The sequence below is a fragment of the Parambassis ranga genome, chromosome 3 (assembly GCF_900634625.1).
Source record: "Parambassis ranga chromosome 3, fParRan2.1, whole genome shotgun sequence".
Taxonomy (NCBI): domain Eukaryota; kingdom Metazoa; phylum Chordata; class Actinopteri; family Ambassidae; genus Parambassis; species Parambassis ranga.
Window position 1 is genome coordinate 5,154,431 of NC_041024.1, and position 23,758 is coordinate 5,178,188.

The 23,758-nt window shown below is 41.7% G+C and overlaps 1 protein-coding gene across 2 annotated transcripts in view; it reads right to left on the minus strand.

Moving 5' to 3' along the window:
• The window catches only part of mpped2a (metallophosphoesterase domain containing 2a), a 49,214-nt gene that overhangs the window by 11,078 nt on the left and 14,378 nt on the right, over positions 1-23,758 (minus strand). For both annotated transcript variants that reach the window (XM_028402569.1, XM_028402568.1), the window contains 2 exons: positions 21,033-21,214; positions 14,638-14,863 (listed from right to left, as the gene is read on the minus strand). In XM_028402569.1, coding sequence (XP_028258370.1) covers positions 14,638-14,863; positions 21,033-21,214 — 408 coding nt within the window. The remainder of the gene's footprint in view (positions 1-14,637; positions 14,864-21,032; positions 21,215-23,758) is intronic.

The window sequence follows — 23,758 nt, forward strand, 5'->3', positions numbered from 1 at the left end:
CTCCTGCCTTGTCCCGACATGACAGGGTCAACCAGGCTTTGCTGCAGGAGTCAAAGGCCACACGGGGGGGTGGATGAGGAAAGGGGTGTTAAAGGCAACAGGAAGGGGCACGAGGTCAGGCCAGTGCAGATACATGGCACTCTGTCTGTAGCTATTGTCATGACCTTACAACGAGTGGATGTTACCGAGGGCACAGAGACACAGCAGCAACAATAGGCACAGGAAGGCACACAAACTGGCATTGTTAGTCCCGCGGGTTCGTATACAAAGAGCCGGAATACAGACATAACAAAACGCACAAGGTTGATCAGGGCGCAGGAGTTAAACAACTCAAAGAATTCAAGTGTATGTAGATGCAATTCTTTAAGAAAAAACTAACCTAACTTGTATTTAACAGTCAAAACTTTATAAGATGTGAACATTTTCGGCTGTACTCAGTTCTATGTATTTAAGAACAGGTAAGGCTTTAAGGTATTCTTAGTCTTAGTGTTATTTAAATACACTCAAAATAACTTTTTTCTCTATTGTTAGTTGTTTGCTTGTCACAGATGACAGAATCGAGGTCACGGTTTGTTCACCCCTATGTTTACAACACCATGTCCCTGCTGACACCTGTGTGTGTTCCGATCACCGTCACCAATCGTCTAAATGTGTCTAAATCCAGCATGGTGGAGATAAGCAGGGACCTGTCCTTGTTGCTGAAGCTTGTCCAGAGGTCAGCAGGAAGGAGAGGAAGTGCTGCAGGACGACGTGAATGCTATCACTGCAGAGCAGAAACCAGTAGGTAGGCTGCATTTCTGTTTATGGAGCTGTCGTTACAGCCATGATTGATGGCTCACTATAGACAATTCCCAACTCCCTCGTGGGCTGCACAACGGCACGGTGGGAGATGAATTGGGAGAATCCAGAGTGTGTTTGTGTAAAGAAATTTCTAGCTTGTTGCTCTGTTATTCTGCAGTTTTTCAAGATCAATAAATTAATGTGGTGTAAATTTTATTTCAGTTTCAACCTAATTTGCTAATAAATACAGATTTTTTTTAAATGGCACACTAACCTTTGAAATAAAGACTATAAATAAAGAAAGGAAATGGTCCACTGAGGGGTTTTCTGTATTTGTTTTATATTCTTTATATTCTTCTTCACCAAAGTCACCCATTTAAATAATGGTTCAATTTTTCATGAGCTACATGTCTATCTGTCAGAACTGGCAACTCTTATTTGACTGCGTTGGCTTCTTGGCCAGGACAAAGTGGGTAATGCAACTTGGAGCAGAGTTTGAACATCTCATTCCAAAACTATGGGCACATTCTGTAACCAGGTTACAGGAATTTGATCAGAATCAGGCATCTGATGCCCCACACTGACGTTAGTTGTTTGGTTTGGCTCAGAACTTCAGTTCAGGTCAGAGTCTATGCAACCTAGGGTTTAAAAAAAATGATATTTATTATTTATGGACCTGGCTTTGTGCACTCGACCATTATACTGAAACAGAAAAAATGCTTTACAGAAACTGCTGCTGCAAAAAATGCAACCACAGTATTGTCTAAAACATCCCTGTTCACTCCAGCAGTCAAATGTTCCTCCAAATAAACAAAGCCTGTATATATATATATATATATGCAACCTGGGATGAACAGACTGCAGAAGAAACTATTTTAAGTACAGAAGCATAATCCACACCAAATCTGATACACTTTATAGATGAGACTAAATCCGAAGAGTGAGCTGCATTGAGACGGCACCAACTGCAAAAAATAACACCTTGAAAAGTCTGACACAGCCTTTGAGTTATCCCTTCACATTTCCCTCCTAAATCATTAATGGTTTCTTTCCTCTAAAAATTGCAAGAGGAAGTGGAGCTTGCACCTTTTTTCCCTCTGTATCAAAAACCTTGCTGCACTTAGGTCCTGCAGTGTCGTGTCCAGACATGTTGTCATTGATGGTATGACTTATTTATCTCAGCTTTTTTTAATGTGTGTTGCATTCAGCTGCGCTGGCACTTAGGTTTGTGACCTTTCACACCAAGCTCTGCACAGAATAATGGACTGGACACTAAGATACACTTTGAGCTGAAATCTATGTTTAGAAAAAGAAAAAGGTGCAACTAATGCAGGGCAGCCACACCTCGGGCCACAGCAGCTGGGGACTCAGGGCTTCCTCTGCTTTTCAAATATTTATCCCCTCATAGCGTGAGACGCAGCATGGGATGGAAAACAAGATGAAGTCATGCTGTGCCCAGGATCTGCCAGTGTACACACATATACACCAGGACAAACACAGCAAAGAAAAAACAAACAGATGGGCAGATTCAGATGTCAGAAACATACATGCACCCCCCCTTTTAACCATGACTACAGCTCTGACAGTGATGGAAACTGCAGCCTGCCAGCTGCAACAGCAGCCTGGAGTTTTCAGCATCCAACCAGGTAGCCTGAGGTCGGGTTCAGGGGGACACCACGGGGAGACCAGGGGACCGTCTGCTGACAGATCGCTTTTATTCCCCGACTGGTAGCTGAGCCATCTTGGGCTCCCTTCCAGGGGATTGTGATTGCATTTTATAGCCTTGAGCAGCCTTCTCATGTCATGTATCCCTCCTCATGTTGCAGACATCTGGCTAGCTCTGGGCTCTTCTGGTCTCCCCTGCGCTCCCTGCTGTGCTGGATCGTTTGATTAAGCCTGCATTGCTTGTAATCAGGCTTAAAGCTCTTCCACCCCCCCACCCCCCAAACCGGCAGACCCCCTTCCTAACTGTGAAAACAATGGTGTGTTAAGCAATGTAAAAAAAATTCTAATGAATCTTCTTTCTCCCTTTACTGAGGATGAGGAAACTCATGTGATGACGTTTTTGATTTTAACCTAATAAATAAAAACATATTTCTTGGTTAAATCAAACTTTCAAACAGTACATGCTGTTTAAATCACTATTCCTCCAACAGTTTGATTTAACCAAGAAATATGTTTTTATTTATTAGGTTAAAATCAAAAACGTCATCACATGAGTTTCCTCATGTGCAACAAATTGATGACATGTCACCAAACAGCGTAGGATGAACTTGCGGCACAGAACCCATTTATTACCTCTTCCTCACCTGCCCCATTGCTAAGCTATTCATTATCAAGGTGACTAACCTGCACAGCCATTAGCTGCAGTGCTATTCATATCCCGTTAGTTAGCGCAGGTATGCTGTTAATGGGCGACGTGCCATTAATTCTGCAGGTACAAAGAGACGTGACCCTGTTTCAGAAAATCCGTGGTGAGCCGGTACGCTGCCATCACATGGCCACCGTGTGTTTAACGGGCCTCATAGGGGGAAACAGACTGAGAGTGTGTTTACACAGTGGCATCTCTGAGCCGGTATTAATAATGGAGCCACTTAGCATTCAGAGGCACTGGTCTCAGCCACGCTGTTTGTTTCACAGGTCATTAAATTTATACCGCAGCCCTAATGTTCATTACAGCAGCAAGCTGGCCAGGGGTCTGTAACACTCGCTCACTGTCTTTAATCCCCCGCTGTATTCCCAACACCGGCTTTCTTTTCATCCCTCACCCATTCTCCCTCTCTCACATCTCAGTCCATTTGCTTGACAACAATCTTCCCCTGGTTTAATTAAAAGGCTTGTGCCAGTGTTTCCAGGTTTATGAATATATCTTTCAGCCATGGCACACATGCAAAAAAAAAATATATAATTTCAAACAAATGCCTTCGCAAATATTTTATCTGTGTTGTGGTGTTTCACCCCTTTTTTGTTTGCGGTCACTGGCAAGAAGCTGCAGATCCCTGTTCAGGCCGAACAGCTGCTAATTCCACTTCCAAAGTCACTGTGCTGCAAGCTGACAGACTCGAGGTCAATGGCGACACAAAAGGCACACACAGTATGTAAACCCATTAGGGAGTTTAACAAGGATTTTACAGAAATGATGAAACCGGGAAACAGCAGGGAGTTAAATAGGACAAATAAACAACTAGAACTAACTTCTCTGTCCTTCCATCTGAGAACCCCTTTGGCTTCTGATCAGGTGCATTTGCACACAAACATCAAATGCATGCATGACAATGTGGGCGGCACGTTTAACATGCGCATACACACGTTGTAAAACAACACTGCATGGATTCACGTTGCAGCCACAGACACAGCCTGGTCCCATGGGCTTCAAACTGCCTACCAATCCCTCCATTATTCCTTTAGAAAATGTATAATATAAAAAGCAACACAAAAAAACACTCATTCCTGCAGGAGAAAACACAAACACTTTAAAGAGTGTGCAAACACTGTTTAATCTAATTAATCCTCTTGGAAATGTGGCACAATTAGAAAGCTGACTGTTCAACCACTGGAGGAAGAATACAGCAGCAAAGGAAAACAGAACTGTTTCTTTTATTGTGGGACATTTAGCAATGTGACTGAGACATGGTTTAGTGATCCACAGTAGGAGTAGTAAAACCTGAAGACCACAGTGCTGATGTACTACCTTAAAGTGCACTGACAGAACACTCCAGAAACCTTCAAAACATCTAAAATAAGAATATTTTCTACACTAATCTTAAAAAGTTATTACGTTTTACTGTTGACATTTGTTTTATAAGTAGAATTAGAAGTAGAATTAGCATTGATCTAATCAAAATAAAACCTCGCCCTTCTCGTGGGGTCCTGGCTTTGGGAACTGGCTGATCTCACCCTCTGTGTGTATTTGTCAGTCATTAGATGCATCTGTTGTCCCGTCTGCCTGGTCCGGCCTGCATCGAGGATCAGAGGCTCTGTTGGAGTATCGAGTCGTGTGGCTTTCTAATTAAAGCTGATGCTGAAGCCCGCCAGCCCCAGGGTCAAAGGTCATCATGCAACCACTGACACGAGCAGGTACCCAGCCACTGTGAAACAGGCTGAAAGCCTCCCTTCCCTCCACCTCCCACCACTTCAAATTGTCATCCTCCCCCACTACTCGCTGCTTCATCTTCTATTCTTGAGAAAAAAAAAAAAAACAGCCCGCCCTTACTCGCATATTCCGTCAATGACACAGGAGAAAAAGAATAGACAGAGGATAAAAGATGGAAAGAGGGAGGGGAGGAAGAGGAAAGGCTTTTAAACAATGACAGATCTATAGGAAACACGCACTTCAGAGTCCTTTCAGTTTGATAAAAGAGTGGGGACACTGCTCTGAAGGCCAAACATGTTACAAGAAGAAAAAATATTGTAGGTGGAGAACTTCTCTGTGTAGCACTCATAGATTATCCTATTGGTTCACCAGAACAAAGGAACGCTGTTGACCTTGCATGTCAGTTCTATGGGAGAAAAGTGGAACCGGACCTTGGTGTGTTTTCTTGAGAAACAGCAAAGCAAAAAAAAAGGTGATTCAATGACAACAGTGCCAAAGAAACCCATTTATCATGCTCCCAAACAAGAAAGAAAACGGTGTATTCTTTGATCCCTGTGGTCAAGTACAAGTGAACCAGAGCTGTAAACAGAAGTCACGCGGACTCAGAGGCCTCTTGTTTATCGGTCATAGTTGTAGCAGCGAATCGACCCTGGAGGTCAGACCCTGCCAGCTGCAGAGGAGGAAAGTCAACAGTTACTTCATCTACACTGTTGTCAGGCTTGTTTTTTCTTCTATAGGAACTGTGGGATGTCAGATGTCAACATTCACCTCCTCTTTTGAGTTGATTGGGTTTACATGCTCGGTCTGTACTCTTATCATGCTTCATGTGGTTTGTTTGATAGTGATGCACACAAATACACACCATCCCAGCTAAGAGTGCAGAACCTCACCTGCATTTTGTGAGGATGTGAAAAGTCACTTGTGAATCTGCTCTCTCTGTACACCAGGATCTGCACCGCCAGTCACCAGTTTGTCAAGCTCCTGAAGATTGCAGACACCAGCACCCTCCTTGGGCTTATCGCTGAGGGGGAAGGGTCTGCCTACAGATGGAAGATTGACCATCTGGCGACACGGTGTAACAACAACAACCTGGAGCTTAACATCGACAAGACAGTGGAGCAGGTTGAGGATTCCTGGAGGACGTCCTGAGTGACTCTGCAGTCCTTCTGCTTCCTGGGAAACATAATCAACCAGGATCTCAATCTGAACATCAGTTCTCTCATCAAAAAGAGCTAACAGACCATTTGCTTCCAGTGTTGGTGCATGTCTACACCTCCATCACTAAGTCCATCCTCACCTCCTTCATCCCAGTCTGGTACACTGCTGCTGCTACTGCTAAGAACAAAAGCAGGCTGCAGCATATTCTGCTGAGAAGGTGACCGGCCCACTGCATGGCCTGCACACCGCCCGGACTTGGGCTTAGTGTTGAGGTGGGCAGGAAAGTCCCATGAAATGTCCAACGTTACAGCCTGCTTTCTGGTGTCTATAGATAATTTCTCAATTAAGGACACTGTATAAGGTTGAACACATATTTAACCACCCATTACAAGTGCTGAAATAAAATGGACACCATTTTAGGACCTCCTTACACAGCCATCTGTTCACCTCAGGTACTCTTAAAGTCCTGTTGGTGTGTCCAGCATGTGAGAGAGACTTTAAAGCCTGCTACACGAAAGGAAACATAGCAAAACAATTTTCAAATTGAATGTGACACAGACATTCACTAACAAAAGCTGCCGCAGCTACAAAGCAACAATAACTTGCCCTATTCGTCAGAATTTTTCACAATAACGTATTTTTGGGAAAGATCAGGAGGAAGCTTAGCTAAATGAAAATTCATGGCAACAAACATGTCAACGTGTGTGTTCACACTGCAACCAAAATTAGCTTAAGATGAGATGCGTCTCCTTTTAGCCTCCCGCATGAGTGTCTCACAGCCACAGATGGATAGCATTTCTCACACTTATGCAGAAAATTCAAGAGCTTCAACTTAAAAGATGGAAACCATATTAGGTGAAAAGAGCCTGGTGACTCATATCTGCATATTTATGTCAGTTACAATTTACTGACTAGAAGACAGTGACAAGGTCTTTCATGCTCATTTTCTATGCAAAAGAGTTGTTACAAAGAAGATGCTGTTTGTTATCCATCTTCAACGTCCACATCAAAAGGACGAGGTTGCCCACAGACAGGGGCAACCCACTGTTCACAATCACAAATACACACACACAAAAGCACAGACAGGAACAATTACCTTCCAGCTGGAGGCTTTGTGTGTACTGTAACTACAGTCTGTCCACACCGCCAGGGACAAACACCAATCTGACCTCAGAGCAGCGTTAACAGTCTGCTACGTACCTCGGGACCGGAAACACACTGCCGGCTGGAACCCAGCTGTCTCCCTTCATTATCTCACATTATTACTTTTATTCACAGTGTAGTCAAGACAGGGAAACCTGACAGCTGCAGACATTAACAGATTAAAGACATAAATGACTCGCCATCATCCTAGAACAATGCATAGAGAAAAGCAGCAGGTTAAATTACCTACAAAGGGCAAAAACTCTAATATAATCAAAACTGTCTCAAATAAAAAAATGATACTGATGTTGATAGATGCTTCTAAATCAATAACATACTACCTTATTCCCTCAGTGTCTTAATATGAAATTTATCAGCCCAAAACAGATTTATTTTTAGAGAAATTCATATTTTTGACATATTAGATAACATGAAAGGTGTTTTTTTCTTGAAAATATGGATGTGCTGTACAAGAAGTCTGCTGTTTTATGTCTTTCCACTTTCAAGTAAATCCCTCGACACCTTGAGTGAACTTGTATTGGACAGCATTCAAAGGAAAAACATGATGTTCCTCCCACAACAAAGACCCGACCAACAACTTGTCAAGAGTGAAAGAGGCAGAGTAAATGACTTCAAATTGATTATTTCCCTGTTTTTTTGTTGCTGTGTATCTCATGTTGTGGCCTGAATAAGAGCAGGATTTTGGCTGTGTCAGCCTTTTTTCCCCAGACTCGGCGAGTGTTTGATGGAGCTGCTGAGCGTCGCGTGGCAGACCTCTGCCTGCCCAGCCAGTGACTGATGCACAAGAGGCCACGGAGGAGAGCTTTATTAAACGACGGCGAAGACCCATCACTCTCCTTCTGACATATTGGGGGCCTAACTTGGGCTGGGGGTTGGGAGGTGCACCAGGAAACATTTAGCCCATCGGTACCAACTCACAACTATGTGCGTGATGGGTTCCATTATGGGGCACATTTTAATTTGTCAGATGTTTTTGTTACAAAAAAAGAGGTATGCTAGTGAGTGCGTACATGGGCCTGTGTGCGTGAGTCATTATGGGGGAACACTGTGAGCCATCATACCACAGAGAGCGAGGGCGCGATGACAAATCCATCACTTAACCCTCTTATTCACTCTACTGACACACACTGTGAAACAAATACACACACACACACAGCTGCCGGCCTGCACAGAACAAACCTCCAGAACACATGCCTCCTTGACACCCACCAGCTGCAGCAGGCTCCACACAGTCTGAACCTCAGCACATCTGCAAACTGAAAAACACCTGCATCTGCACAAGCACCCATGGGTGCTCACAACACACCGAAAAACAACAAGAAACACACACACACGTACAGAAGCACGGTTCACGTCAAATTGTGTCCTTTAACAGATGCTTGGCGACTTCTATTTTTTACCTCATTAAGTAAAGGTTTCACATTGTAACATCATCAAATCGGTATCTCATTAATTCTGAAATATTGCAGTAATTAATGCAGCTGTCGAGTGAAACAGTTCATGTTATAGTTAATTTTTCACATCATGAAATAATTTTCTTTAGGGTTGGTATACATTACCACAAACGCACTTCATGTATGCACATAGCACAAATAAACTACCAAGTATATACAATTAATCAATAATAATAATAGTAATATTATTATAAAAATAATATTTTAAACAGCTTGGAAACAGTGTTTTACTTGTTTCTTGTTTCTCTACTTTTTTTCCACATTTCTCCACATTATAAACAAGTGACTTCACCAGACCAGCTTTGATTCCATCCAAAGCATCGTCCCTCCTCTTTGTCCCTCACTGCCACCTGAACAATATCAAACAGTGGCAAATAAGCCTATAGAATAAATAACACAAATAAACAATGCTAGTAATATCCAAGCTCTACAAACTGACCAACATAGAAGAGGCACTGCTTTTCAGTCTATTCCAAAACTCAGAAAATATAACACACATAATGCTTTTTATTCTCCTTGTGCCCTCTCTTATAATGCGACAATGAACTCCCTGTAGGGTGAGAGAAAGAGGGCAGAGCGGCCATGAAGTCCTTGACTTTTTGGTGATGGACATTTGTCAGGGCCCATTGCCTCATCGGAGGTTAAGCTGCCATGTGCTCACACTCTGACAGGGAAAATACTGTGTGTGTGTGTGTGTGTGTGTGTGTGTGTATGGCAGGCAGACAGCCAACACAAACTGACAGAGGCTGGCGCCGGTGAAGAGGTGACTTAGGGGTGATTAAGCTAAAAGCAGCCGACACAAATGCCAGATCTCAGCGACGTGGACAAATGAAAACAAGTTAAAAACGTCCCTCTATTCACTTTCATACATACAGTATTCTAAATATATAAATATAAATATTATAAATGTAAAGCTTTAAAATTAACTGTAAATTAATTGTTACCAGCAGTGATAGTGTGGCTGGTATTGTACGTACCTTGTTAGGTGTCTGTAGATAGATTTTGTTAACACAACCCTGAAAGATTAAGGCCTGTTTACTCACTGAGTACTCATGGTTCAGAATGCTAAAACGTTAACGGGTGTCATGGCTGACAAATGTTTGCAGACAGGCGTGTCTGCATAGTGTACAGAGAGACAGATAGATGAGAAGCAGGAGGTTAAAATGAGTCCAGAGTCAAGAGAAACTGCTGCAATATCCCATTTTATAGCAAGAAATCCTGTGGATAAACATGCCGATATTCAAACATCACTTCCATGTATTACTCTCCATGCAGCTCACACATACGCGGGTGACCTTTACAGTGAAAAATGAATACATGAATAAAACTAAAATCTGCAAATGACAAATCTGCATTTGGCCCTCTGGGTTTCCCCTGAGGTGAGCTTCACAGTCAAATGAGGGCAGTTGGATTTAATCTGCCACCTCAGGGAGGCGCACACACACACACACACGAGCCAGCAGAGTGATATAATACGAACCAACCAAGAAAAACATCGATTGCTGTTTCGCTGGTTAACAGGCACCAAAGTAAGCACTAGCAAAGGAGAGGAGCGTGAAGAGAAAAAGAAAATGAGGGTAGGGGAGGAAAGAAAAATATGACAGAAGAGGAAGAGAGAAGACGGGAGGAGAGGGGAGAGACTCCCCAGTGGACAGCAGAGGAGTAACGCTGGGAGGATCAGGGACAAAGGGAGCAGAGGGAGCAGCAATAGTTTAACCTTCAACCGGGGAGCTCAATCGTGGTCAAGCCCAGAATCACAAAACAGGTTAATCTATACAGAGAGAGAAATGTGTGGGTCTCCTCTGTGTCTTTCCCTCCCTTCGTCTCTTTCCTGCTCATATTTCTCTGTTCTGAATCAGTCAGCAGAGCTAATCGGAGTCTGCAAACCCAGCAGGATTCCTCACTTATCTGTGACCGGCCTGCCGTCATTCCGTCTCTACTGATGTGTGTGAGTAGAGTACATGCTATACAATTATTTTTATGGTATCTTGTAGCCGATTTATAATTTAGTCTCTAAAAATGAAAAAGAATGGCATGTAATAAAAACAATAATTTGCATGGTTTGGCATCGACCTAATACTGCACATTGTGCGTTTTTCTTTTTCTTTTTCTTTTCTTCTCTTTTATCTGGACACAACAAAACAGAGACACATTTAAGAAGCTGAAGAGCGATGCCTGCAAATTAGATTTATCAGTCAAAGGGCTGTAATTCTAACATCTGAGCTCACAGCTGTTAAGTGTGTACTGATCATCTGGAGCAGCTCTTGACTTTTTACCATTTACAAAGGACAAAACCCGATAATAATGACTGGCATAAAAGCAGTAGATTAAAAAAGAAGATTAATAAAAAAATGACTTCAGTTCAAAGTTCAGAGACTCAAGAGTTTTACTTCAATCTTGCCTAAAGCAGAAAGAATTGACGATCGGAATAAAAACCCACACTGTCCAGCTGCAGGAGACCTTCAACTCCACTAAAACCGCTGTGATTGACATGATGCAGAAGCCTGCTCATCCCTCCACAGAGTGTGTGTGTGTGTGTGTGTGTGTGTGTGTGTGTGTGAGTGAGGAGAAGAGGTTTAGGTATTCGGTCTGTTAAGCATCTGTCATTAAACAGTGCGAGCTGTGTGTCTTTCATGGTACACTGCTTTCACTCCATCAGCCCTCTTTTCCAAACAGAGGAGAGCAGTTTTACCCTGAATGTTTAGAACAGGAGCATTATGGTGCTAAAACGTTCAAAGAGTCTATTATGAGGGAGAATATATCTGGACATTCCTCGGCTAAATTTTATTCTTCAGCTGAAACAGAAACAAAAACAAAAGTGTTGAATCTAAAAGTTAAGCTGTCACCTTAGTGGAAATTGTCAGAGGGTTTATCTAACTTAAAATATTGCAAAAATATTTCACATTAAATGAAATTTCTTTGCACCTTTATCTTGATTTTTTTCTGTCAAAGCAGAAAGAGTACAATTTTAATTAATGTAGCCTCAAAAAGGTTTTGATGTTTATAGTTTAAACCACTGAAATAATGTCCAGAACATGAGGATAATTGCAATTTGAAACTTCCTCTGTATAACAACATAATAATGTGAGAAATTCTAAATCACACCTAATCCCTAAAATCCTTGGTTTTTTTTTAAATATAAATCGTGTCTCTGAATACCTGTTTTCCCAGGAATAAACCCACAGCTCAGACAGAGCTCACATTTTCAACATCTGGGGAAAATTTTCTGTTCATTTTATTTATTTATTATCTTTAACAAGATAGCTTTTGTGTTTTTCTTTCTGATTCTCTAGTGAGGTTAATTAACCCAAGGCAACCAGTTGGCAAACTTTCAGTGTGAACACGTATTTGAGTATCCAAAAAGTGCAAGCGAGAAAGCAAATCCAGCTCCTTCCCTGAATAGTCAGACTTTACTTTCTCAGACGAGAACTCGGAAACTACCATGCGTGGGAAAGATTAGTACTGACATGATGTACAACAAGCTGCATAAAATGTTCTTTAGTTGTCTTTTCCGAATCTTTCCACACACTGAACCTGGATAAAATGGATTATGCTTCCGGATATCTGGAATACAGGCATTTAAATGATGGATTATGTAATGTAATGTAATGTTGCTTATCCTTCTATCAGAGCAGAATGCTGCTTCTCATTTCACACGGGGAAAACCTGAAGTGCCACTGATTGTGTATTAAACTGCTGCTTTTTCCACAACATCTGACAGAAAACTTCAAAGTCCTGCTTGTGGTAGAAATCTGACAAACTCCAAATCCAGCATGTGTTTTGTAAACCGTAAACACTCATTTAAGAGGAAATCATAAAGCACAACAGTGGCGGTAAAGAGAACATTAACATTTTTCAGACTTGCTGGTGATAATATCTGTTTTGTGTTGTATAAGGGTCACAAAATGTGTTTTCATTCCAAGAAGAAACAATCAGCTTTTTCATCTTCTGTGCGCAATGGTTTAAGGATTAAAAAAAAAGCTGAACAAACAAGAAAATTAAGAATGAAAATGAAGAAAAGCAAACAGCCGTCTTTTTGTTCCTTTTACTGACAGTTTAGCTGGACTTAAAATTTGTTCTGAAATGTTCACAGAGTATTTAAATTTGTGTCATTATGCCTCAAAATTGTATGTCTTGTACTATTTTATATATATAAAGAAGAGGAGTACAATAAAGCTCATCTAAGGTAGTTAACCACACAATTTAATACACTGCGGTCACTGTTTGGAATAATGACCTCACTGCTGCATGTTATTTGAACTGGGATGCAAAATATACTTCACATTGACCTCTTTTAGCAGATTCCCACCACTGATGAGGACTCTATCCATAGCACACGACTGTTATATGGAAGAATGGTCTGTTTTTAGGAATTACAGACACAAAAAGCGACAAGTAACTTATCAGAATCCTAATTGGATTCCTAAAAGCAGCATAGCAGACCGCTGCAGCTACTGTGGTGTTTATCAGGTGGTTGTTACACACTACATTTCCCTGAGAGATGCTGTTGCATCCTGGCCTGCAGCAGCAGCAGCAGCAGCAGCAGACCTCTCGGGGCTTAAAGGAGCTCGGCCACCCAGGCAGTGAGCTGGTGAGCTGTTGATGAAGTGAGGGGTCACTGCGGGGCTAAGTGAGACCTCACACTGGACAAGCAAGCCAGACCTCAGGCCACGGTGGCATATGGGTGTGAAGGAGGTGAGGAAGCTGTGGAAAAGAAGAGGGGGAGGCGGTAGGGTAACAGCCAAGCTGTCCACCCTGCCTCTCATGAGACCCCCAGCTGTCACAACAGACACTTACCAGCCCTCACACTAAACACCCACCAGGGAGAGGAGGGGTAGCATCCTTCCTCTCTCAAACAGAAGGATGGAAAAGAGGAAGGATGGAAAGCATAATCTTTTCTTCCTGTTGCTGTGATGTCTGAGGAATGCTGGGATCTGCTCCGGCCTCTACCCTGCGCCTCTTTACTCCGTCACCTCTATAGCTGCTAAAGGATGAAGGTGTGACCTAAATAGTTATTTTGGGTCCTCTGTGCTAAAAAAGCACAGAGTCACAGCAGGACAGGGGAAGTTTCAGCCTCCTGCTAGACTCCAGCCAGCTGCAGCGCAGGCAAGCCGAGGTCAAAAAGCAAAGAATAAATACTGCAAGATGACAGGAGTTTAGACAGATATACAGTTTTCTTTCTATACGTTTCTATAAGGCTACAAAGCAAAGGTGAGTGGAGGAAAGAGGAGGGCAGCTCAGAATAAAAGAAACTATTTTAAAATGTCTCACCTGGAGGGATGTAGGCAGCTGTAGGACTATTTGTTCATTTATAGCTGCGGCTAGATGAACTTTGTGAGCAGTTTTATAGGAATATTAAAATAATAAATGGATGGAGAACACATTTTAAGCATTGGTGATGAGCAGGATGGGGACAGCTGAATGCACTTGAGGTTGTATACCTCAATATATACTACAATAATTCTAACTTATGAACAAAACAGAGACTTTTGAGGCTACTAAATGAAGCTGCAAAATAACTTATGCATCCATGAATATCACACTAATCTCAGGGGAGCATCATGACTTTGCACACAACCACTTCTCACCTGCCTGTCTGCTAAATGCATGCTGCGTACACCCTCCCTGCCTCACCCCCTCAGCGCTCCCGCCACACCTGAGAGGTTACTGACAGAGTGTCCTGGTACCACGCGTATCACTTAACCCTGTGTCAAAACACAGGTGTAACATAAGCCCAGGGAGCAGGCGAAGGTCCTGAGCTCATAAAGGAATGTGCGAGTTGGGAATAGCACCCTGCATGTACAAGAGGCCCTTTGCTTTGAGCGTACAGCAGAGTACAGAGAGACAGCAGCGAGGGGAGCTGGAAAACAGCCAGAGAGCGACAGAGGAGAAGGCGCGCCTTCACCTTAGAGATTCACAACACAATGAGACAGAAATGTGACTCAGCGCTTGATAGAAGTCATGAGTGTAATTTTTTGGCGCTCTTACCATGGTGTCCCGTATATCCGGAATCCCTTTATGGTGACGTCTGAGTCCTGCAGGTACACACAGTTTGTGAGGAGCGACTGGACATTGTCAAAGTCCTCTGGTTTGAGTTTGGAGACTGAGGGGAATCGGTAGTAATCCTGCTTGACCAGCTCAGCCATAAAGTCCTTATCAAAGGTCAGCTCGTGGTTCCCAGCGATCACGACCTTGAACTCGTAAGGGAGGCCACCTGGAAGAGAAAAGAAGAGGGTCTTGAATCCACTATGTGTGACGTACAACAATAATATCGACTAACGGCACAAACAAGAATGTAAATAACAAAAATAAATCAGCACAATTCTGACTCACTTGTGACCAACAGTTGTATAATAAAAAAAAATGGGGCTTTGGCTGAGGTTTGTAAAATAGTGTTTAAACCTGTAGTACAGGAAACTACAGTATGTCTTTCTTGCAATATGGTGGAAAAATGGTGAGAAAAGTTCAGTACAGCATTTTGAATCTCAAAAGTCTACGGTAAAGCTACACAAGATTTGCTTCTTAGGTTGTTTAACTTACAAAAAGAAGAAATATTTTGATTACTTTACAATGTATTCTTTACAATCTGCACTTTTTATCCATATTTTCACCTCTGCGCGCTCCTTTGAGGCAGAACAGTATAACAGAAATCACACAGGAGCTGTACGTACATTCCACCTGGTCAGTCAGTTTCTACAGAAACAGCAGTTTGTCCAAATATTTTGTACGTAGAGCCTACACTCCCTCAGTAGCTCCCTGTATACCTAACCCTGAGCACAGATCAGGGCTAGAAAGAAAGTCAGATAATTGGACGGGAAAAATACCCTCAATTCAGACAGTCATGGAGGTTACAACCACAGCTGACGGCTCAGCTTGACCTCAGCAGACCGCCGTCCATCTCTGCTGATGCCAGGCAGCTGGAAAAAGCATGAACCTGAACTAAATAGAGAAGAACATCTATTACAATTCTCATCCCCTCATCTTTCAACTTCTGCTGTGCCCTTTTCGCTCTCCTCTGTCGAGGTGATTTGTCCCGGTTCCCCTTCACCATCAAGAAACTGACTTACTACTTTATTCCAGCCGACTGAGCACTCAACGGAAGGGTCTGGCCTTCATCACCTTTCCCTTCGCTCTCTAAATTTCTCCCTTTTCTCGCCAGAGTTCAGTTTTTTTAGCCTTCCTGTTGATTTTTCATCCTTCCTTCCTTCCGTTCTGTCTTTTCTTGTCTGCTCTGTATGGACTGATGCACAGGCTAATATATGTGCATTGTTAACTCAACCATAGCCTCAGAAAGAATGGATGCTAGAGAACTCTGGCTCCTAAAACCTTGGTTGGTAATGATTTTCCCTATTGAATAATCTGCAGGCTATTCTTTGGTATATGAAATGTCAGGAACATGTCAATCTTTCTAGATTCCAAAAGATCCAATGTAAAATTTTCCATCAATTCCTTCAGTATATATGTGCAGTGACAATAGGTCTTCATAAATTTCAAAGTAATTATGATTACTTTAGATTACAAGAAGAAAATTGCTGCAGAGACAGATGTGTTTTCTTTGAAGCACCAGGAACCTGGATGTGCCAAGCACTGCAGTTTCTCAAATGGCCACTTGAGGCTGGTTTCAAAGCGAGTCAATCCCTATAGACCACCATGGTAAAATTTTGCACAATTGGCACCATTTAACATAAATAAACACGCTTGCAGAGAGGTACAAAAACAGATTTTTGCTGCATCTATAGACACATTTTAATATAAAACAGAAGTCGCCCAATATTTTTGAATTAGTTACTATTTAGGCAGCATCAGACAGTGTCAAGGTGGTGCCATAGACAAAAGGTTTGCACGGGTATATACAACATTAACTGACTTTGAAGATCTCCTAAACGGTTTTCTCTTGTTGACTTCAGATAAAGCCTGGTGAATCAGTTGCTTACACCTCAAACACAGAGTCTGATTAATGTCTGCTGTGACCAAATTGGACATCTGCATTCACAGCTTCACTGTGTGATATAAAAGAGGCTCTAGACACAAAAGCTGTACACAGGCCCTCTAAACAAAAGAGATCTTCTACATAAACTACAGGATCATTGCACAGATTTATGTGTGAGATGCATCACAACACAGTGGTATTTGTCTCACATCCTTTTTTTCTGTGAAGTGCTTTTGTCTGTGTATTTCTATGCTTTGTTTTCACTCTGGCGGGTAAAAGCAGAAGGTTATGATGCAAGCCAGGCGGGGCAAATTGAATAACGTGCCGAATAAAAAGTCCAATAAAACGTATTTGTTGAATAAAAATGGTTTTGAGGCACAATGGGAAGTGAAAGAAAAGAGGGCACTGCTCAATGTTGCACAACTGGAACAAAAACTAATAGAAACTGAATACATGAGAATAAAAATTCAATCAAAAAACATTGGCTCAATACAAATAGATTATACCAGAGCAACTTAAACGTGTGTGTGTGTTATCTAATGCTGGAAATAAAAGAGTCATGGCTCCCGGTCTATAGGTTTCATTCCCGCTGCTCCAAATTAGCACTTGTCGCATCTCAGGATCATAAATTCCAGTCTAAACTCAAATGAAAGGGCCGACTCTCGGCTCCCCCAGCACTCTTAACTGGATCACGCATCCATTTACACACACACAACCCAAAGTAAATCATCCTCTCCAGCACCACCAGGCAGGGAAAAGATGGGGAAAACATAATTACCATCACACAACTCTATATCCATTACTCCACTGGGAATTTCTACTGCTTTGTACTGTGATACAGTTTTGATGCAGTGATGCACCTGGATTTATTTTTGTTCTTCAGTGACAGTTATGAAGAAGAGCAGGAGAGAAAACACAATGAAATGTTTTGTCAAACAGGCAGACAGAACATTTAAAAAAGACACAAACTTCTTCACATTTAAAATGTTTCACTCCAGTGCATTCTAAAAATACACTCCCCAACAAGCATAAAGTTTCAGTATGAATACATGAATGCATGTAAATTAAAGACTCCTCTCAGGTACTTCAATTCTTAAAAACATAAAATATTGAAAACACGTCTGATTGGTACAATAATGACAAACCTGGCAGATAACTGGCTAATAAACCATTGTAACTCTTTGTCCAACTGTCTAACAACACAACATGTTTTTTTTTTGTAGTTTGCAATTGGCTGATTGGAAAGTAGCTTAGCTTAGCCAAATGATTTACTACTTATCCGCAGAGACACACAGACTTACACAGAGACATGCACTACAGAGGTCTTTGGGAGCAGCTTAAAGAGGGAGATCAGAGCCAGTGCTACACAATCAGATAGGCAGGGTCAGGGAAAAGCTTGCTCCTCTGCATCAATCTCCAAAGCTTTCCTCCAAACAGCGGTTAATGGCTCAGACAAACTGCTGCCTCCTCTGGACTGTGAGCAAAGCAGAAACACAAACTTCCTCCATCCCAAAATCTGTGCAGATTTTCCTGATAAGACCTTTTTTGGCTGCAGTTCCACTTTAAATGGTTTCCACAGCAGAAAATTGTCCATGATGCATTTGGCACAATGGTTTGATTTTCTTATGTAACTAATGTAGTGTTCTAGTGCATTAAAGAGGACATCAGTAAAAAGTCCAACCTTTACTTTCAGAAAATGCTAAAGAAGAAGTAGTACGTTCTTTGAACCATCCCCTGGTTCTCATTACCTAAGCCTATCCAGATTTTCATACACCATCGTGGAATTATTAGTGGAACAGCCAGTTCTCTGTCTACACAGCGTTTCATTCCCAACAGATTGTAAAATCAGACTGTCTTTGAAAACTGCATTGTTGTCTTGTGACAATGTCAAGTCGAGCCAGACGGCGACCATAAAAATGACAACAGAAAATATGCAGCTTCAAGATCTTTGGAGTTGTTACAATGTATCAGCTCTTTTTGTTTTTCCTCGTACGTTTAGGTTTTGAGTGTGTACGAGTAATCGGTGTGTACATTACAGGCACAGATCTTTCATCCAGGCTTTAAGAACTATGTTTTTCCCCCCATCACACAGCCATCCATTTTCTTCACTCAGACTACCTACGCCTTTCCCAGAGACAATACAATCTACTCTGTAGTGAAGCTCACAGCAGCGATGTGACATTAATAGGTAAGATTTTCTCACCCTGCAAATGAAACCTCAGATGAGTAGTTTGTTACTCGACAGCTGTGAACTATTAATTTGTGTTTAAATAGGCAATGTAAAATGTAAGAATCAATGTCACCGTAACACTGACTATGTATAGTTATATATATCGATTTGCTTTTCATTTTTCCTTATCGCTGTATTATCAGTATTTTTTAACCCCACTGTCCTTTTTTTCTGTCAAAACATTACAACTCTGAAACTCTTTTCAGCCAAGCGGGTCTAATAACCTTCCCTTCACTCATATGTCCATGTGTATGGACATTAAAAGGCAGTGCGCTCCAAACTACACAAAGTCATTTTCGTCTTTGCTCTGCATCGATTCCCCATTACAGCCAACATCACTGTTTTCACACGGGCTAAACGCAGCACACACTTACACAGGATGTGACAGACTGTAATGATAGATGATGTCCTGGTGGTGCCAGGTGCTGTTATTGAGGGTGACACAGTAGAAAGAAGTAGAAGAAATTGGACGTGCAGAAAGACAGCATGAGTGTGTGTTTACCTTTTGTATAAGAGTGAGTGAGTGTTTGATGCAAATATATTTCTGGCTGTTGAGATGAGCATAATGGAAGCTTTTTTTTAGCTAATTTGTGTCGAAATCATGACGGTTTTAACATGCCGAGAGTTTGAACGGTGGATGATGGTGCAGAGGTGGTTGCAGAAGTTGCTATGAAAACTGGGTCAGTGTTGGAATCCACTGTAATTGCTGTGAATCCCGACTGCGGCGCCTTTGGAGAGGCAAAACTTTGACAGCCACCTTTCAACTCTACAGGGGGTAAGTGTTTGATACTCGACACACAGATTTTGAGAGGAGTTCCACTTTCCACCTTATGTATCTTTTTCTTATTTGTTTTTTTTTTTAGCTTGGAGGTTTTCATTTTGAAAAACTTAAAATTAGTCATGTCAATTTTTATAAAGCAATTCTGAATATTCACAATTTTGACATTTCTGTTGTAATTATCTGCTGCTTGGTCGGAAACGGTGAGATTTCCTTTCTTCCTGGTTTAATGAAAGGTTTTTTTCTTAAGTTCACTAGCAAGAGGTGAAAAAAACACAGAAAAAAATGCACATATAGATGTTAATACTATCATGAAATTCCTCTGGTGATCAGCCAAACAATGAGTGTTTATGTGAAGTTACAGTAGCACAGTTGCTTTGTTTACAGCAACTCTAAATGAAATTTAAATTGCTATAATTGCTGTCAGTTAGTAATTAGTCTGGGTTGATTTCATTTGTTTTCATTGAGCATAGGATTTCCATTTTTAAACAAGTAGACGTTTGGCTCTCAGGCAAGAAAAACACATTTGCCACCTGCCCGAAGGCCAAGTGGCTGAAAAAGCTCAATGTCAAACTTACTGACAATGTAGCATTGTGTCTACAAAAAACACAACGTGAACTTTCCAATGATAGAGCTTCTGCAGTTGCAGTTCATGTTTATTCAACCCCATCAGCCAGTGAGAGAAACATTACATATAACTTGTTAACATCATGCACACACTGGTCGTGTGAGGGGGGGAGCCTGTGCGTGTTTGCATGACAGCTCAGCCTCTGACTGATTTCAGAGCTCACGCAGAGCTGCAGTTTTTCCCTCCAGCATCGCTCCATCATACTCTCTCTGCATGTTCAAGAAGTGAGAGTCAGAAAGCTTCAGACTTTGCAAAATATTGTCAACTCATGCAGACATGTCTCTGCTGTGATTTATAGCTTTCTATTTAGATTATATGCAATCATGGTCAGTCTTTTAAATTCAAAGAGGTTTTTCTGTCTCACCTGCCTATGGCTGATATGGCCTATGGCTACGGCTGCAAAAACACATATCAAGCAAAATCTAGAAACAAATAAATATGATGGGTGGCACTTACTGATTTAAAATGTGTGGATCGCTTGAGCATTTGAGCTATCAAGAGCCAGTGATAAAACTCACTGCTAAAACCACACACATCTCAGACCTCCCACCCACAGCATAGTGTCAGAGGGAGAGGTCAAAGGTTAACTTATCTAGGATGTTAGGTCAGGAGGTTTAAACTGGACACTTTAACGCAGCAGTTGGGGAGGGAGGAAGGGTCAACAGGGCAGAAAGGGGGGGTTATTGTGTGCAACATGTCTCGTGCCTCTGGCCAAACCTCCCCTTGTGTATTACAGGCTGTACGTGTCTGTGTGTGTGTGAGTGTAAAAACTATGCAGTGGCGTGTGGACCAATGTGTGTGTTAAGCAGTTTAGTACCTAGCCAGTCGTTGAACTTCTTAACCTCAGAGGGCAGGCCCAGCTCGGTGAAGTCGCCCATGTGCAGCAGCACGTCGCCGTAGGGCATCTGGATGCCATCTGTACGCGAATGTGTGTCTGAAACACACACAAACCTGGTGTGTCCTGCTGGCTTGGGAGTGTCATAAGGAATGGGGTCCACCCTGAAAAGACAGTGAGGAGACAACAGTTGGTGAGAGTCAATGAAAAGGATTGAAATAAACTTCAGGTGATTGATGTTAATGCTATTGAGATTTTAATTTTGAAAAGCCATTTTGATGTGTTGTATTTGTCACGCCTTCACTTCATGTGAAAGTATTGTAGAATTCAAAGAACGCGACTTCAAATCACACCGTTATCGGTCAAGTACATGTATGCCCAACAATAAAACAAAAACCATATTTCCAAGCGGTAAAATTCAGCACTTATGTTTGCCCTTGGTTTTTATTTAGTCATGTAATAATTTTAAGCACAGTCCTTATAAAAAAAAAAAATATGCACCCTTTCTTGTTCAATACAGAAGCATATTTTGATTATATTAATTTCACACCAGATGGGACCAGAGGAAAATTTGATGCACGAAATAAATTACATGGAAGGCAGCATAATACATTTAGCAGAGCAAAATGCATCAAGAAGAAAAGGAGGCGAGGAGACATAAGAGCAAAAAAATGTGTAGTGGAGCTGGAAAACAACCAGAGCCTCGCCTGATGTGTTCACACATCAAGGAGGGCATTGGCTGTTTTCTGGCATTAGATTGGCTAAAGAGAGGGTGAATTAAGACATGCCATGTTCTTTTCTATCCTTTATCTAAAGGAAAAAACACTTAGACCCAAGTCTGGCTGGAAAAAAATGTCCTTTATTCAGCCTTTTTGTTTGTTGTAAGCATGTCTGTTTAAAAGGAAGAAAACCTGTACTTTTTCTGACTGAAAGGAAAGAGGGGGGGAAATCATCTTGTCTGTAATTGAAGTCTACAATGTGCAATCCTCCAGCACTCTGCCACTAGACCATTATTTCATTAGAAGGGATGTCACTCTGTCGACAACATCAGACACATAATCAACCCTGCAATCTCCAACCTGACAAGCACGCACACACACACACAAACACACAGAGTTAACTCGCATTTTTTGCACAAACATGGCATAGAAACAGCCGCAGAAACAGATGGAATCAAAAGGTTTCAGACCAGCGAAGATGTCATTAACAGAGATAGAGAAAAAAGGCACGTCTGCACAAAGGAAAATCTTATTCAGGGAGTGGCAATGTTGCATTTAAGGGTTTCATTTTGGACACAATTTTTTCCCTTTTTCTTGTGCCATGTGGAGCAGAGTATCAGACAAGGACGGCAATCAAACAGCCTGGAATCTGTTGTTTTTTTGATTTGAATGTCATCTGCATGATAACGATGGTAAGGCATTGGTGGAAAAGCTGGTCTCCATTTGCAGCAAACATCTCCTGTGTAGCAGACGTGTGCAGTCTGTCGACTGTCTGGAGTCCAGCAATGGCTGTCAGGACAACCCAACATAGAGAGTCAGGTGTCCATCCACCATCAGCCTTCAAAACTACCTCAGTGCATCTTGTCATATGTGCTTTTTGTGTTTAGGACCCAAGGGATGAACACCGTCCTCTAAATGTGTGATTAATTTAGTGTTTTGATGACATGTCACTCAAAATCAGGAAAGGGCGGGTTTGATTGAAGTGTTAATTTATCACGATTTTAATCAAACCAATCAATAACATCTGATTGTGTGTCTCCACTGTTTTCAGCTGAAATGTTCTGTCTCAACCTCCCTTCTTCTTCCTTTTTTATCTTCTGCTCTTTGACTATTTCTAATGGAAGATTTTAAACAAACAGTAAAGACTAGTTTTTCCAATGGCACTCAGAAGCACCTACGCTGCAGAAGCTAATCAACAGCCCTGAATGAGTGTCAGCAAGAAAAAGCTCCTGCTGTGGAACACACTCAAAAAGTGCAGGTTGCCCCTAAACGATTTTGAAATTCCTCCTCTTTAAAAACATCTACTCAGATTACTTTTATAGTACTAAAAATATGAAACAACCTGATGTGAATGTCTCTTCTTGATCAGTCTGCAGTCACAGGCTGTATTTGTCCATCATTGGTCCTGTCCTTTTTTGATACTCCTCCTTCCTCAGCTGAAAAATCTCAGCTTTGCTCTCACACACGGGAGCAAAGTGATACTCAGAGTTATCCAAGCAGCTACATTTTAAACACACTAAACAAAATGAAAAACTAACCACACAGATAATGATATTTACTATGGATCGGGTGGTGTAAATAAGTCTGTGCTCTCTCCTATATATAAACACACACCAACACCCACATTAACCTAGCATATACATCGCTGATGATAGATTTGGTGCTCTGTGGTGCCTGGAAGTCTTGCAGCTTTACAGGATTCGACAGTTCTCGTCATGGAGAAAGGACAAATGCAGAACCGCATGGGATAACAAAACAGACACACACATATAAGCACATACTCAAACATACACACAAGCATGCATATTAAAACAAAGCCAGGAGAAAAACAACCTCCATCTCCTCCCCTTTCCTTTGAGATCTAATCCACACGGAGAACGTAAGTAAATACCAGCAGCCCCTATCAATTAGAGCAGGCCCAGGCCAAGAAACCTTCATGATAGTAATGCATTGGTCTCACACACACAAAGCGAGAGAGCCCCCGTCTTT